The sequence below is a fragment of the Eurypyga helias genome, unplaced genomic scaffold (assembly GCF_000690775.1).
Source record: "Eurypyga helias isolate BGI_N326 unplaced genomic scaffold, ASM69077v1 scaffold38675, whole genome shotgun sequence".
NCBI classification, from domain to species: Eukaryota; Metazoa; Chordata; class Aves; order Eurypygiformes; family Eurypygidae; genus Eurypyga; species Eurypyga helias.
In genome coordinates this window covers 23612-41671 of record NW_010251656.1, presented here as the reverse complement: position 1 = coordinate 41671, position 18060 = coordinate 23612, and the positions used below count along the sequence as shown (strand labels likewise).

The 18060-nt window shown below is 40.2% G+C and overlaps 1 protein-coding gene across 1 annotated transcript in view; it reads right to left on the bottom strand.

The window, feature by feature from the left end:
* Positions 1–18060, bottom strand: part of NTRK2 (neurotrophic tyrosine kinase, receptor, type 2) — a gene marked incomplete at its 3' end in the record, with an annotated part of 143353 nt that overhangs the window by 104092 nt on the left and 21201 nt on the right. Inside the window, exons 5-8 of the mRNA XM_010152097.1 lie at positions 14528–14664; positions 11429–11561; positions 9580–9879; positions 4632–4664 (exon numbers count right to left, since the gene is read on the bottom strand). Of these exons, the coding sequence (XP_010150399.1) occupies positions 4632–4664; positions 9580–9879; positions 11429–11561; positions 14528–14664 (603 nt within the window). The remainder of the gene's footprint in view (positions 1–4631; positions 4665–9579; positions 9880–11428; positions 11562–14527; positions 14665–18060) is intronic.

Below are 18060 nucleotides of genomic sequence, written 5' to 3'. Positions count from 1 at the left end.
GTTGTATACGAAGAGGTTACAGTCTAGCATCATAAACTGTTGTACAGGTAAACCTTAAAAAAATTAAATGCCTGAGATGGTATAAAGAAATCTGACTTATCAAAATAATTCCACTGACAGGTCTCCAAGGGTGATTCCAGAACCATCAAAAGGAATCAAAATGGTTAATTATTTATAATTATTTTAAAATGAAACACAGATATTTACAGTCCATGATTTCCTGTCAAATTATTCAAATAAGATTTAAAAAATTAAATAATATACATATGAACTTAGGGAAATGTACATTAAAATAAAAATTTTAAATGTATATATTTTATTATTATTTATGGAAATGTACCTAACGTTTCAATTTTGTGACTGTCATGTGCGTAGATGAAAGAAACAAAACAAGGGCAATAACTGCATATGTTACAAAATGCACTCCAGCACTGCAATTTGAATTTGCAATTAACTGCGTATTTCTTTACTCAATTCAGTTAAAATCAGTGGCATAAACCTACAGATTAAATTCTAACTGTGAATCTGAAAAACCAGAGCACAGAGGCATAGCTCTCACTGACTACAGAGGCAGGAACAATTCTAATCGGAGAGCTACTCAGCAAAGGCAGGGAGGACCTGCACCTCAGTAGAGTTTATCTTTTTTAGCTCCCAAGGCCATTTTGGAGAGCTCAGCTAGTAATGCTAGCAACAAGCTGCACTGGGCTTTTGATCTTTATGCATGCATGAACACATTTGCTTTCTGCAAAGCACTTGGCAGGGTGCAGATTTTTTTAGTACGTGAAGCTATGCAGCTACCTCTGGCACCAGCGCTACAGTCAGTACAGTCAGGTTGTCTAATCAGCTCACGTAGTCTATTTTGGCTCTACACCACGCATACCGAAGGACAGGGCTCCTTCAAACCAAAACACATATTAGGTGTACAGAGCTTTCATGAGAAACAATATTTAATTTCCTGGTCCTTTACTGTTTGAATTCTCCAGCTCAGCACTGCATCTCTACGCCTGTAGCTTCCTAAGCAGTAAGGCCAGAACAGCCGTGAGAGGCAAGCGAACAGCGCTCCTTACTCCGGGCAGCACAAACCCTGCCGGGATGGCTCACCTGTGCAAGCAGCCTGGACACTTGGACAAGGTGCTGGGCAGGCCATCTGCCACCATGACTACACACTTTGCCACAGCAAAGGTGGAGTCATCTCTTCTTCATTCATTTGCAGGCACAGCCCGCTTTGTAACAAGTATCTTAGCCTTCAAGGTGGAGCTTCCTTTACAATTAGCTGGGAAGAGTTTGATAAAGATAGTTTTGACCAACTGCGTATTTATTTATGGTAGCTTTAGAGACCAATATATAAAACAAATATTTAGGGTCTTCACTGCTCTGTCTCTGTAATACAAACTTTCAGGAGGGAAATTTTTTCCTCTTAATTTTAGCTGTCAATAGTAGTGGGCAAAAGTGGTATTTGCAATTATGTTCATGCTTATGTCTGTAATGAGCTACTGGAAATCACTGGAAATTAGAACTATGCAGCGTGTTTTGGGTCTGGCCTCTGCATGCACTTTTATATTAAAACGGGCATGAGCTAAAGTAGGCCACATCAGTACACGGCACTGCCATTCCCTGCTGTGTAACTGTGAGGCGCCTGCATTAGAACTAGTGCCAGATCTTCAAAGCCTCTTGAAGTGGGTAAGCCAGGCAAGGAAAACACCCACAACAGCTACGCCGCCAAAAACGGGGGATTCTGAGTTAAACAAATTCCTGTTCATTTTACTATGAAGTTCTAACATAGGCACCGAGCACTCTTGGTAGAGACAGGGTCACGCCTCTTGTCTCACGCTATGTTGGACTCGCATCGCTTCAGGGCCAAGTTCTCCTGTGCCGCGTATCCAACGCAGCCAGCTGTGACTACACCAACTGCTGTAAGTCGTATAGGAGGCTGGGCAGAATTTTGCAGCCATTTTACAAACAAGATGCATGGAGCCTGGGATACAGATGACCACACAGTCACACCAGCACCAGGGGGTCACTCTACGCAGACCTCTTGATGCGGGCTGGGTGATATGGGGCATGTTTTCTCTCTCACGGTCACAACCACGTTAGAAGCAGCAGTGTGGCATGAAGATGAGAACCCAGAGGCAAAGAAGCTGGTGGTGCATTTTCCTCCTGCTCAGCCCCAGGTGAGTCGCTTTATTTCTCTCAATTACTTCCCAGACGGAGCCAGGATAGCCTTTTCCAAGAGGTGCCACAGAGGTGAGCTGGAGACACGAGCGACTGCTCCAAGCTTGCAGCAGGCAGAGTGCCCCAGTGCAGCCATGATTCTCCCTGGCAAACATGACATCACGCAGGCTGTTGCAACCTCATCAGGTCTTCAGTTGCTCACTGTATGCTCAAAACACTTAACGGAAAACATTTGGAAAACACCCCACATGGAGCACAGGACACAAAAGTTCAATTCCGAGCTATGAAGGGCTTTGCTCCATGCCCCATCCCTGGATGTACTCAAGGCCAGGCTGGATGAGGCTTTGAGCAACCTGGTCTAGTGGAAGGTGTCCCTGCCCATGGCAGGGGGGTTGGAACTAGATGATCTTTAAGGTCCCTTCCAACCCAAACCATTCTGTGATTCTATGATTCTATGCAGAGGGGTACTGGAGGCCAGGGTCCCCTGCCCTCTGTCACTTCCATATCCTAACAGCCCAGCCCTGCCTTGCTATGGGTCTTGCTGAACCAGGCCCACCTGTGGGTCCATGGCCTGGCCTTGGCCCCAGGGCAGTGCCCAATGCCTGGAGATGTGACTGCCTGTGGGCTGCTCCACTCCTGGCTGGGGTGGTGGGACAGGCCTGGCTGCCAGGCCCTGCCCTGATGGACCCCCACGGGGAGACTCCGGCCCTGCAGCAGTCCGACACTTGCTGGGAAGTGCCTTGCAGCTCCCATTAGCAACTTTACCTGTAGCTAACAGACTGACAGACACACAGCTAGCCTCAGTGCCCAAATCCTCTGCCACTGCCTTTACCTTTCGCTCTAGGCCCATCTGCAATGCTCTGAAAAATGCGTTTTAGAGGGAAGCCTGTAGGGCTTATGTGTGCTTTAAATCCTCCTTCCAACATAATCTAAGCTGTGGGTAAACAGGTCAGCATAGAGATAGAGCGGCCTGAAAAGAAGTTATGAAAACCACTCAGTCCTGGGAAGTGGGGGAGCTCATCCCAGGGGTCCCACTGTCGGCCATGCAGGCAGTGGCTCTCTGAAGAAGTATAGCAGTTCCTAAACTTTCCAGTCTCACTGACTGACCTCACTAACTAAACTTGTGGATTTGGAATAATGAGGGAAACACTCTGGACCACAAAGTGTTTCTCAAAGCAAGCACTGAGTAACTGAAACAAAGATCAAAGACAGCAGTTTCAAACAGCAGAAAGAAAAGCCAGGAATAAAAAGGAAGGCTGCTTTCATCAGGACTAGGTCTTGCAGGCTGTGATCTGCTAACACAACTCGAAGCACGCATCTCAGCAGAAACCTACCCATGTCAATCGAAGCACAGCACTCACATGGTTAAGGCCCTGTACAGGCATCAGAACCTTGATAAACAGCTCAGAAACAAAATCTTCACACATTGAGCTTACATAATACAACACGTAAGAAATTGTGCAAACCATCACCACCTTCCCACCCCCCCCAAAAAAAAAATTTGGGAAGAGAGGGAGGGGAAGCTATACTTTAGTATTTCTAAGCACTTAAAGCCAAACTGACGCCTCAATTGCACATTTGCTAAAGTTTAATAACATGGAATGGAATCAAAGCAATAACATTTAAATCAGCTTAAGGAAACTTGAGTCATGGGCCATTTCACCCAAATAAAAATTACTCCAAACAGGATCCAGCTTCTGCTGGAAGCTAAAGGGTGTTTGGGTATGTTGGTTAGGATGGACTTTCCTATGCACCAGAAGTATTATGTAAAACTAGCCAGTTGCTTTTCATTCTGCAGCTTCTATTCTAGTGCACACTGGTTTTCACTCGGTACAGCCCAAAACGTTTCACCTAACTAAAAACTAATTTGAACATTGTGTCATCAATCTTCTGGCATGCACTCAGGTATCACTGAGCGGACGGTCTGCTTATGCAAGAGAGATTAAGGAAAGGTACAAATGAGCGGACAGAGCAAAATTAATTGCCTACAGGAAAACATACTTGTGCCAATCCCATTTTTAAGTAGGATTTAGGGGTACAGTGTTGGAGGCAAAACAAGTATGGAACCATCCCTGAAACAATAAATTAAGTTATATAAGGAGAAATCATGAACTTTCGGTCCTCCAAGAAATGCCTCAAAATGGTTTACAAAATCTCAAGCCTGTGAGCTAGATCAGGCAGCTGCCACCCTACAGAATCAACTACAACCATTCATAGCAGTGGATTTATGCTTGTCCTAATGTGAATCAAAAAGAGCAGGGTAAGTAAAATGTCATATTGCCCTCATGTATCTTAAATAATATGACAGGAGAAGAACGAAAATTGCAAAGTACCTTTTAGACCTGTGTTATAATATGTGCCATTTCAATTTAACTGAGCCTGACATTCAATCTTTTAATGGTTTCAGTTACTTCATTTCTATCATTAAAAAAAAAAGAAAAAGGAAATCAAATATATACCATAAACGTCTGGATCCACAATTGGGCCACTACCTGTACATGGAGAAGAGAAAAAAAAAACAAAAAAAGAAAAAGCCTTTGTAAATAGATTGCAAATGGTGGAAGAACAAGAGTTTCTTTAGGAATTTTTTTAAGAGTTGACAAGTTATTTGCAATAGCAATGATCAGTACCTACACAAATGCAAAGCAACATCAATATATTCCAGTACCTGTTTACCAGATTACATTTACAACCATTTTAGAGCTACCTCAAACGTTGATATTTTGCTTCATGTGCAACAGTTAATGCACAGGGCACTAGCTCTGGCAAAGGCAGGCCTGTTTCACTGCCAGGCAAAATTCTGCTTTCCGCTGTCAATGTCTATCTGGAGTAAGTGCAACAATAACTACTCCTGTTGAAAATTCATCAGCGGTGAAATTCTCCCTGACCTTAAGTGGAAACCAACTTCAGTGAGCATTAACAATGACTAACTTTTACCAGGTAAAAAAATGTTGCTATTAAATCACTGTGAGAGCAAACTGGTTTAGCTGTGAGCTGGCAAGTTAAGGGCTAGAGGTAGCAGTGACCTAAGCAGCATCATTTCATTCACTCTGTACAAGGATGCTTCCAAGAATCCAGCTGCACAGATGATACACAGACAGAACTCTTACCAAAAGAGTCAGATGTCTCAGAATCCAACCTTTACACAAGCAAATGGATGCTCATCTAGTCTGCACTTTACTGAATTTTACTAGTTCCAGTTTGCAGTTTTCTCTAATTACTGCACATACGTAAGGCTGAGCACATCTGTGAGTGCATTGCACAGAACACCCACTGAAATTAGCGTACTATTAGACTATTCAGGCGTGGAGAGATACTTCTGTTGTCTTTCAACATACCCATTCATTCTGGTCTATAATGCATTTATAGTGTAGCTTATGTAGTAGGCTCCTAACCACCTCTTTACTCTCTCTTTTCGTTGGTTTGGAAATAAAATCAACAGATAGTTAACATCTCTAAATAGGAATCAAACTTCAAATACCATAATTCTGTTCATAGAAGTATACAGTAAATCTATAGCAGTAGCATTACACTGGCAGAACGCCACTGTGAAGTATGACCAGAACAACATTGTTTCTGCTTTTGTCAACATGTGAGAATCTGTGTGGAAAATACGAAACAAATAAAGTTAGAACCTATTTGCAGAATGGCAGGAGATAATTAGAACTATTTTAAAATGCATTTTTAAAAACATATTCTAGTGTCCAGTGATGCAGGTTAACAGACGCCGTGAGAACTGTCATGTCAATCTGCAAAAATAATAAGTGAAGAAAGCCTATACTATTTGTCCTCAAGCAACTTCTGCCCAGGGTTTTCTGTCCATAAAAGTGTATGGGTTCAGTTTTTCCAGTATAAAACATCCATTTGCTGAAAGACAGTATTTCTAACTTACCTTCTGTAGTCAGAAGGGGAAAAAAAAAAAGCGCCAACAAAAAAACTCTCAGGCCTTTATTCCTGAGTTAAATAGCAACATTTTTGTTACTGTTTACTGTTTATCAGCACAGGGATAAAGTAATTAGATTAGTTTAATGGCTAACTCCTGCCAGGGATATAAACTAGGAAGTCATCAACTCCATTCAAATACCTTTTATCTAACTAAATACTGCACTTCAAATAAAGCTGCAAAAATCATGATGCTGGACAAAACCTAAATTTCTGTTTAGTATTCCCTACATCAAAACATATCTACTCAATCATCAAAACACAAATTAAAGTTATTCTAACATTAAACTTCACCTCAGTAATTCTGCACTTTTACACACAATTACTTTTAAGGAGAACACAGATCAGCATTATTGTTTTGGTCAGTTAGAACAGGTTGTTGTGCAAATAAACTATTCAGCAACTTCACCTATTCACTCCTCTTTATAAAAAACTACATCAACTACACTTGGTTTGCTTGCATTTTTCTTTATGAATTGGGCATTTTCAAAATAAAGCAGCAGCAAAAGACTAAATCCAAAAGCATCCCTTTGAAAAACAGCCCCATGTTGTTATCATGCACAAGCAAGATGCTATTTATAAAGCATACTTAACATATTCTTTTACTCTGACAAGATATTATGTGACTTGGATACCTCCAGATGAATTTTAGTGTAGAAAACTGGTAGATGAATAAGCTTAATTAAAAATACTTATTATTGGTAAAAATCTCTCCCACATTCATTAGCTGGTTTGGATGAACTATGAGAACAGCCTCCAGAATAAAATATGAACAATTTCTTGCTTACTGTTTGTGCAGTGTAGTCTCAAATAATTAAGTCATCCTCAGCAAGAACAGCTTCACTGGAATCCAAGATGTTTAACAGATTAAAGCTAATTAAAAATCTAGCTAATAGAATATGAATTTTAGTCTTCCAGGTCTTTGTATTTAAAACAAAGTCTTAATTTACAGAATTAACTGTGTTATCATTATCTCAATCCAAAGCTTTCCTCTCCTTTGTGCCTGCATCCTCAGACCAGCGAAAAATATTCCGCAGGTAGCATGCTGGAAGTGGGTAACATCCTAGCACAAATCATGTCTTCCTCATGTTGGATGCAACTTTGAAAGTGGAGTATCACATTGTTGATGACAAACATGCTTCAGACTTGTATTTAATTTAGAGAGACATATGGATTATAGGTGAGTTGGGTTTTTTTTAATTTTCTTTTGTTTTTTACCTTCAGAGCATTTGCCCATAAGTGATGCAATAACCAGAAGATCAATTTAAAGCTCAGTGAGTATACCCCACCCCATGAAACATCAGGGCTGGTATTTAATTCAGTCATGAAGGCATGGAAATGAACATAATACCAGGGCGTGGGCCTTAATCTTTATGCTTCATTGTACAATATGTGGGCCAAAAGAAGAAACTACACAGTAACGACAGCGCTGAAAAAGCCTTATAAGGGTTTGAAAAAGCCTGACAGTGCTTTAAATAGTAAAAGCTTAAAACAAAAATTGTAATACAGTGCACAGAAGTTTTTTAGCATTTACTTTTATGCCAGTTTCAGTGGAGGAGACAACAATGTTGTGACATTTTCTAAAGCACAATGCCATGATTATTACAGGAAAAAAAATATAAACAATATTGAGGAGACTAAGTAGATAAGTAATTTCCCCTGGCGTTAATTTTTAAGACTGGTTTGGTGCTGTCCACTATGCATGAACTGATTTCTAGTGCAGTTACATCCTGTCTATTCATAGTCCAGTTTCCTCTACGTTCTTTTTGTGAAGCTTAATCCACCATAGCGCTTGGGAAATGCTTAAAGAACACAGCACAGATTACCTTGGAAGACTTGTATGTATGATGAGTATAATGAGGATGGAACAAATAAATAATGCTGTCTTTCTAATGTGAAGGATACCTACAGTTGTATTTACTGACTTAAAAGAGCACAACAGAGAAATTGTCAGTGTACAGGGGAGAAGTATAAAGGAAAAACAGAATAGCAAAAAATATTTGGATCAAAGACAAAAAATTATAAATTCACCTAGAAGCATTAGAGGAACTATTATTCTGTTAAGTAAATGAAGCCAGGTTCATATTAAATAATCAGGCTGCAAGAGAACTTCCATGTACACCAAACATCTATGAGGTGAACTGTCTTACTGAACCATTACAGTACAGTATGAGAGCATGCCAGTAGCTGAAACCATGGCATGTTTCTATAATGAGTCTATTTAAGGCAGAAGTCCATAGAAAAAAGAGGAGAGGAGCACTAAGGACAGCAGGCGTACATAGTCCTGGTTGTACCAGCTCTTCACCCTCTCCTTCTAAGGGTGGGAAAACAAGAAACCTACCATGTCTCTCCCTACAGCAGAGTGAGCTGATAGGGAAAAATGTTAAATATGGATGATATTTTGCTGTCTATAGGCTGCAATGTAGGAGACAGTATTGAAATATTCACTTTTTTTCTGATAGATTACATTAGCACTGCACACTGCTCTTTCAAAAAAGAAGGCAGCTATTTCTATCCAACAGTTAAAAAGCCAAATGTACACACATGTTCATATTTTCAAATATGACTGTGCAATTATTTGCGCAAAACCATGCCTTTATTTCCACTCCAGCTGTGCAAGGTCCACTCAGAGTATTTTCCACATAGGAAATCTGCTTACGTGAATGCCTTCTTAGTCTTAGAGTCACCTCACATACGGTTTCAAACATGTGGGAAAAGATCAAACCATGGTGAACATCAATCACTTACAGCAGTCTGCAGTTCAGTGAGTTAGTACACCTTAATCTTCCTCACACAGCATTTAGGAGGGCTAAGGCAGCGTCTTTAGCGCTGCTGCAGATGCAGATATTTAACAATAACCATCTTGAGCAGGGATATTCCTAAGCATGTAGGTGCTGGAATGGGAATTGGACATCAAAATGCCTGTGAGGACCTGACACATTACCCATCCTGCCTCTGGGTTACTTGTTTTCTATTCAGCTCCCTCTGGTGTCCTAAAGAAAATATTATCAACAACTAGCTGGCCTGAACTATTGATTTGCAACAAGGCACTGGACACTACATAGGCATCCCCTGTGTCCTTGGATGCACTGCCTAGCTGCATTCATATGCAGTGCAGAAAACTTACAGGGTGGCTGGACAGGCAGTCAGTGCTTTCCAGGATCAGAACTGAGGCTTGAGAAAAGTCTTTTGCTAGCCTTAGGTGCACCAAGGATGGTTACTCAAAGTGAAGATTTACAGAGCCCTAGCATGGCCGCCCTTGAGAAGCAATAAACAAGAAGGAAATGCTCAAGAAAAAGAAGTATTTTACAACTAATCTTGAAGACATGCACCCAGAGAGAGAAAAAGAAAGCACATAAAATGTTTCCTCTGAAATTTAAAGTTAAACTAGCCAGGAGCACTGTCTCTACAGTCTCATCAAAACATGACTGCCAACATAAAAAAAAAAAAAAAAAAGATACTCACCATCTCCAGGCACTGACATGAAATGAGCATCAACCCGTTTTTCATCCTCTCCGTACTCATTCTTTGCCAGTAAGGTATAAGCACCATTATTCAGGTGGGTAGGATTGTCCAGCTGAAGGCAGCCATGGTATTCACTTTGATTGATAACATGTATTTTAGTACAGATGTATTCGGACTCATTCAGTATAGCCCCTTCATAGAACCACTGCAGTGTGGGCTTAGGGTTCCCTTTCACAGTGAATGGAATACACCAGTGGTGGTCCGGGGTTGGAGATTCAATAAATGTGATATTTGGTGCAACTACATTGGAAAAAAGAGTGAAGAATGTCAGAATAATCTAAGCATGTCTTTTCTCCCTTCCCTACCTCCCTCCAAAGTTATCAGGGAAGTATTTTTCATTCATCAGTACAAAATTATGCTATTAGTAGGAATGATACCTATTTGGATGGTAGTCATGCAGGAACCTACCTGCTCTGCCTAGGGTACTATGCTCACAACTGCAATGAAGCTGTTTTTTAGAAAGAAGCAAAACAAACCACTTTCAGACAAAGACTGAACACCTGTTAAATGACTTCAACCCTGTAAGGTGCGGGAAGTTCAGTTACTGGATCACTGTGAAGGGGGAGAGAGACATTTTAGCTGTACTCTGCTGAAAAAACGGTGCAGCGGAGTGCTGAAGGAACACAACAGTATCGAAAATATTTAAAAGTTAGCCAAAAGCAAGTAGTACTGGAAATACATTCAGCTAGGAATCCAAACTTTGAGATTATTTTCTTCACAGAATCAAAGCCAGAACAGATGACAATTCCCTGGATTCTTCCGTCAGGGAAAGACAATTTTCTACCATATATTTTCTCATTCTTTGTTCAAACCTGCTAAATGCCTCAAGTTTACAGACTTGTTCTGTTTTCCTCAGGAGATTATTCCAACACCTTGCCCATTATTTCACTATTGGGAAATTTTCCTTGATATTTATTCTTAACTGCATCCAATTTCATCTAGTTATACTCTCTTTTATCACTCGTAACAGTGCCAAGCTCAGAATCTCATTTACACTGTTCAAACATCTCTAGTTTATGTCCCTTCCCATAGTTATTACAGAACCAATTTCAATCTACAAACCTACATCTACAGCAATTTTGCTAGTTTACTCTGTCATGAGCACATGCTGCACAAAGTTTGCGATCTACAAAGCGTTCCATTCCCATCTTCAATTAAACAGAGGGTTGCAACTTGTAAAAACATGCTGTCTGGTTCACATAAAATGGATTCAGGCTTGAGCTTAGATCTAAGAAGCCAGTGCATCTACACTGCATGTCCCTTCCCCCTTCCTTGACCCTGACAAATAAGTCATTATTAAAAGCTATGACAAATAAATTTACATCTGGCAGTACAAATGTTGTATGTTATTTTTTTTTGAACAGAGCAGTTGCTGTTCTAGATAGTAAGAAATTAAACATTTGTAGTCTCTTATAATTAATTCTACGAGCCTTTTGATACATTCACATTTCTTAGTTCCAAAGAAGGTGAGTATCTACACGCACACCATTACAAACCTGCCCACAATGACAGTGCCACTGAGTATCTTGGGTTTCCGACCTTTACCTACAGATCGTTAAAACTGGAAGATAAAGCATTTAGAAATACAGTTTTTGCAGAACACAGGGCTGAAAAAGATAAATACAACAACTGCTGGCTGGGCTACTCGCAGCACTAACTGCAGTAAATAGGTCACATGCCTTAAGGGGTTTTGTTTCAACAACCTGAGTGCCCAAAAATATTTATACCCAAAACAGTTGCTGCCAATGCAGTTTGGCCTCAGGAGCTATACGGAGGCCTGCGTACGTACAGAATACCGTGAGCTCGGCAGAGGCTTGGTCCTCTCCCACAATGTTCTCTGCTACGCAGGAAATCCACAGTCCGCTGTCCATGGATGAAACGTTCTTTATGGTTAGCGAGGCAGGGTTCTTACTTGTGTCACTCTACAAGCGATCAGAGGAACATGTATGTGTCAACCGCAGCATAAAGAAGAAGGGAGAGGGAGGGAATCACTGGCCACAACCAAATGGCATTTTTCAATTTCCTTCCTTTTAGCTGTATCAGTCCACAGTTAATAAAAGCCTTACTTTAGTGTCTTATCCAAATAGACACAAAACACCTACAGAAACAGTTACAGCCATCAGTGGCAGTGGATTTAAAGCTCCAAAGTCCTGCTACAAACACTGCACGTAAGCATTTTTCTGTCCTGTCACTTTGATTCCTGCCTTCTTTTTTTTAAACACTTCTTTCCCTCTACACAAATGTTTTTTCCCCTACCTACACACTTACTCATCCCTCTCTTCCACTTCATGACTGGTTTCTATGGTCTATCTCTGCTCCCTTTGAACTTTTTCTTCCCTCGCATATTCTGTTCAATCCCTGCTTTACTCTTCCTTTTTTCTCTTTCCTTTACACTTACACTTGACATCTCTTCCACTGCTGCCTTCTGAGCTGTACTGTACCTTGACAACAATGTGCCTTCTCCCTCCTCCTTAGCCATATTTCTCTTCAAAGCTTCTTGTCATGAAACCTTACATGAGAAATTACATACCTTCTACTACCTAAGCTACTGCCCAAGTACGGTTTTATATGTTTAAGCACAGACTAATTAAGGTAAGATTTATGATTATTAGAAATCTTGATTCTTATGATTCTTAGAAAACTCAGTGCCCATTTACAGCCTTAAATGCCATATCGAATATGCAGCTATGCAACAGTGAATAAAGCAAATAAGGCTGAATTGAGGGGTGGGGTGGAGCTATCAAACACGGTTGTTAAAGACACTGGTTTTCTTAAATCAGGCCATTCATATAATCTCCAAATAATTATTACTTCCATACATGAAATTTTCATAAAATACAAGACTATTTCCTTTAAAAGGAAAGGAACCAAAACACGTTCAGAAAATAAACAATAATTAGGATCATTTTTTTAAAATAACTTTTGAGGTACTTTTCTTAGGGTACCCATACACTTCAGTGCTGCACAGAACACAAACAGCGCACTGCATCTGCATAGCCCCACAGTGTCTTTCAGTGGCAGTTAACAGCGACTTGTGGGAGCACTCCAGCATACAGTCCTGTGTGACCAGCATTTTGAACCTCGAGCTGACACTTTAACTCCACTTCAGCTAAACGTCCCTTTGGTTTCAGTGGGAGGTGAGTGGAAAAGCAAACAGCCCTTTACACATTTCTCTATGCCCAAATCTCAGAGGTGAGCAGTGCTCAGTGCTGGACTGAAAGCAGAGGGGCTCAAACCGTAGGCTCAGAGCTGAAATGTAGAGTGAGGAAAATCTAACCAACATCAATCGGATGATACATCAGCACAAGAACTGAGAGCATACAGTTAGCTTTGCAGGAGTAGAGTTTAGTTTTAACTGTCTTTAACGTCTATGTAAAACAGTAAAGAGAGAGAAAACAAGCAAAAGCAGCATAGGAGGTGAAGAAAAGGGAGGCAGAAACTGAGATATGGAAGTGAGAGAAAAGAAACCAAAACCAACACTCAAAGAAAAGGGAAGAATAGTTGTGAATGGCAAATGAGGTTTTAAAGGCACTCATTCTTCCGCTACTGAAAAGGCTACTGTGGTCCACGGTTAAGGTTGTAGCTAGCCTGTATTATGAGCTCCTCTGAAATCCAAAGATTAAGTTATGCCAGGATTGAATCTTTCTGGAAAGCTTGAAGCAAACTGACCATGGCATTTCAAAGACAGGAGGGTCAAAAAATGAGGTCATCTCACTTTCTGAACAGCATCCCACACTTGTTTTGGCACGTAACTCAAAAACAAACAAACAAAAAAACCCAGAAGAAAGAAATCGCAAACTTGGAATAGGTTTTTAAACTGTTTTAATTTCTTATTCTTGATGACGACTGATGCCTTTGGGTAGTTTTACAGGTTAGAGAAAATTTTTAAAATAAAACTAGAGCTCTGCAGAGCTCTGAGAGCTGAAAGACAGGCTAGTCAAATTGTATACAGTCCTGGTATGATGACCTCAAAGAAGAAGGTACAAGGATTATGAGATCCCAAAGGTCCCATCTCTTCCACACTGAAGGAACAGTTTTGGAATCCCACATTTTGTACAGACCAGGAAGCTTTAGGCAGTCTGCGCCATCATGAATGTGGGAAAGACAATGCCATAAAATTGCAAAAACAGAGGGTCTTCTCCACAGTATAAATAATGGCAATTTAAGAGGTCAGCAGCTGCATGTTGAACATCTGCTTATATGCTTCTTCTCAACACTTCCATCAGGAAGAACTTCATCATTGTACCTCCAGTGTGCACACAGTCTAAGGTAGGGATATAGAATACAAAGACCTCAGAAAACAAAATTCCCCCTGCTTATATGATTTGGAAACCTCTTCATATTTCATTAAAGAAACTTGCCATTATTTCCAGTAAAACCTTCATTTCGATTTCAAATGCTTCCTGTTGTTGTTTTGCTTGTTGAAGGAAAACTAAACAGAACACGAAGTAGTATTTATAATCAAATTCCACCACACCAAGCTTATGGCATGAAAATATAATAAAATTAGAGGCACAAAGCTTTTTTCATGATTAAGGTAGATTATTCTCTGTATACAAGTAGTGATAATAAAAAAGCCTTTGTGTTCCAGTATCCCGATACACCACATTGCTTCCAAAAAAATTACAGTACTCCCATTTACAGGTGAACATCCAAAAACCAAAATGCAAATCAGAGTCTCGAGGAGAGAATGTCTGACATTCTCCAAAAGCACTGTAGCAGTCACCCTGGATTGAAAGTAACTGTAAAACAAACGTAGCCCCAAATTAATTTCCTATTTCAGCTTTTTTAATAAAAAGTCAACTAAACCTGGACATGAACCTTCATTCCAACTTTCGGCAGGAATCTCCTGTCTCTGAATTGTCATGTACTTGAATATGAAACTTACCTCATGGTTTGAAACAAGATTAGTGAGCACCCAGGTCACATTAGGGGGTGGCCCGCCAGTAGTATCACAGTACAATGTGATGCTCTTCCCTTCCACCACGGTGATGTTGTAATTGCTTAAGTTTGCTGAGGGCAAATCTATGATAGAAACAACAACAAAAAAAAACCCACATGCATTTGTACTTGCAGAAATAGACACTGCTTGATTCTAAGCAAGCTGTATAAATGCAAGCAAAACCACCACTAAATCAGATTTTCACTATGGTCAGTTACTGTTCAGTCAGGGAGTACAAACAGCATCTTTGGAAACATAACCGTGATCTTTAAGCTCCTATCTAACATTTTTCTGTGCCTCCTTTGCTTCATATCTTAAGAAAACATTACTGCATGTGTAAATACATTAAGCTAATTATATAGGGAAATATTTCAGGTGGACCATCAGAAGTTATCGTAACTTCAATTTTTCACTTCAAAACGAAAGGAAAAAACCTTCCCTTATTCTTTAAAACAGGATATTTGATCTGTATCTCTGTAACGCTGCAAAGGACTTCTGTTTTCCATGAACTGATACTGTGGCATTCCCACTGTTGTCCATCACACTAACAGGAAATTCCCATTCGCTCCCAGTATCACACAAGAGATTGCAGCCCTCCCTCTCATGCAGAGACGCAGCTCACAGCAGGGCAAAACCTAGATCTGAAGTACAAAGCGAGGGAAACAGAGCACTGCATGGATCAAACCGGCTGAGAGAAAGGATGGAAGAGAGGGATAGCAATTGCACAGAGCTGCAATCCAGGACACCTCAGCACACTTCGTTATTGCCCTCAGGAAGGCAGAAAAGCAGTGAGATGGTACCACTCACCAGGAAACAAGCCGAGATTTTGCAAGAATCAGGACTCTCCCCCTCCTTCTCACGAAGCTATAAATAACTCCGTTTAAGTAGCTCATTCTTCTGCACCCAAAGCAATGGGAGTTTCCACGAGAGTCAATACGTGTTGAATACTTTAAAAACTGCAAGGAATTACAGACTGACCCTCTTCAAAAATAACGCCCGCAATATCAATAGACTTCAGGCAGAAAGGACCTCACAATTCATATTTACTCATATAGCAAAAAACTATGCAACATGCTAAAAATATCTTTCTTAAAAGATACTGTGCCATCATTTGGAGCTGCTACACTGTAAAAAGCCCTGGCGTCCTTAATGAGGCATTTGTCATCAGCTGTTCCAGGCAAGTTTTACTTGCAATTTATCATCTCAAATAATCAAGTTTATCTGCTTTGCTGCATATGTATGCATGATCTTGCCATGACTTTTCTTTTTCTGAAATCACAGATCCCTTTTTTCAGTCCTGTTTTTCAGTAAAGAGTACAGTAGTTTCATCATGGACTTGCAGGTATACAAGTTCAAAAGACTTTTTTGCTTATGTAAAAAGTCCCATACAAACAATTAACTACCAAATCAGTGTGAACACATTAATATGCTTGCTAAAACTTCCACAGAAGCCATATATATTGGAAATCTCCCTTTAAGTTTAATTAGTTCCATAAAACTAAATGAGAAGAAGTAATATCAAAGAGAAGACAAATAATTTTCCAGGCAATGCTTTCTTGTCTAATAAGATTTGAAGATCACCACAAGTATACAATAACTGCTTAGGCAATTCTCCCAGTGCTTTAAGTAGTGCTGTAATATGATTCCCGTTATAGGCACCATGGATTTCTTCTATTACGTTCACTTTATAAATCATATGTTGAAGTTCATTGAGACGAGCTGGACAGTTTGTACTCTTTGATGCAGTAATCTGTTAGCGAAGGTAGCCATCTGCTCTCGCCTGCTGTGAATTCAAATCGCAGCAGTGTCTGTCAACTAGCTGGGCAGGAAATAAAACTAATCATAGGGAACATTTGGATATTAATTATGCTGGTTAGGGAACAAGGAGAGAAGTAATGAGATCATTTGCTTTATAAAGTTACACTTCCACACCACCTCTGAAAACCATTCCAACTACTCTTGCCAGACCTGAACATGCAAGAGATTAAAGGTCCACACTTCTTCCTGGCCGTAGCACTTGGGAAAGGATCTACATGACAGAATAGCGTTTCACTGTGCAAGCCTGCACAGTTCTTACTAACACATCATTTCACATGAAACCTCTCTTGCAAGCAAAAATAAAAACAACTTTGGTCCCTTATAGCCTTCCTTTAATAGCTGTTAAGTTCTGAGTCAACTTCTTCCTGCAGTGTGTTTATTTACAGGATAGGCAACTCAAGTTTAATTCCTCTGGTACGGGGTCTGGTTCCCATCCAGAATTAGATCTTGTTCTGTCTATTTGCAAAAGTCTGCACATGTCATGTTGGTGTTACACCTCTGAGGGAAACAGCTACATCATGTTTGTATCCTGTCAGACGGTTATAAAATAATACTGCTTATTTTTCTATAGAGTCCTAAAGTTACACTAAAAACCAGTTGCAAGACCTGACAGAAAACCTTGCAGCAAAAAGAAGTGAGTAGAGTGAAGAAGAGAGGAGAGAGGAGAGAGGAGAGAGGAGAGAGAAGAGAAGAGGAGAGAAGAGGAGAGAAGAGGAGAGAAGAGGAGAGAAAAGAGAAGAGAAGAGAAAAGAGAAGAGAAGAGAAGAGAAGAGAAGAGAAGAGAAGAGAAGAGAAGAGAAGAGAAGAGAAGAGAAGAGAAGAGAAGAGAAGAGAAGAGAAGAGAAGAGAAGAGAAGAGAAGAGAAGAGAAGAGAAGAGAAGAGAAGAGAAGAGAAGAGAAGAGAAGAGAAGAGAAGAGAAGAGAAGAGAAGAGAAGAGAAGAGAAGAGAAGAGAAGAGAAGAGAAGAGAAGAGAAGAGAAGAGAAGAGAAGAGAAGAGAAGAGAAGAGATCACATTATTGTGTGTTTTCTTCTACTCCCGTTCCCAGTCATAAGAAATGGGTGGGAGACACATACACTAATTGCCTTGGGATTAATTTTTTCTCGTTGGGTAACTTTAGTTAGTAAACTTTAACTTGGCTTTTATTTCCAGTGGCACCCATACTGCTCAACAGCAGAATACAGAAGAGTTGAGAAGTGGGTCAGTTTGGAAAAAGCAGACAGTAAAGACCTCGTATCGAGAAAATGTGATACATGGGATCTACCAATAATGCTATGAGACTAACAGCAAAACCTGTACTGAAGAATAACTGTACTTGAAAAACCACAATGCACCCTAACAGACACATACACTTGCTATGTATGCTCAGTATAGCATGAGACCATTCATAGAAGTCAGTAGCATTTTGACACCTACACAATTACAAAGATATCTAACCATGCTGCATTTACTCCTGACTTAATTTGGTTAAGTACAGTGTTTTAGATGACTATCACTGCTGTTGATATGGATGTACATCTTAAAGAACTTTGTATACAGTAATCGATCCAAGCAATCAGACAACACGTTCAAATACTTTTGTATACTTCCAGCATAGTAAGTTTAGATTGTGGCATAAAAGCCCATGGAAGGTAGACATGACATCATCCTTCCACAAGTCTC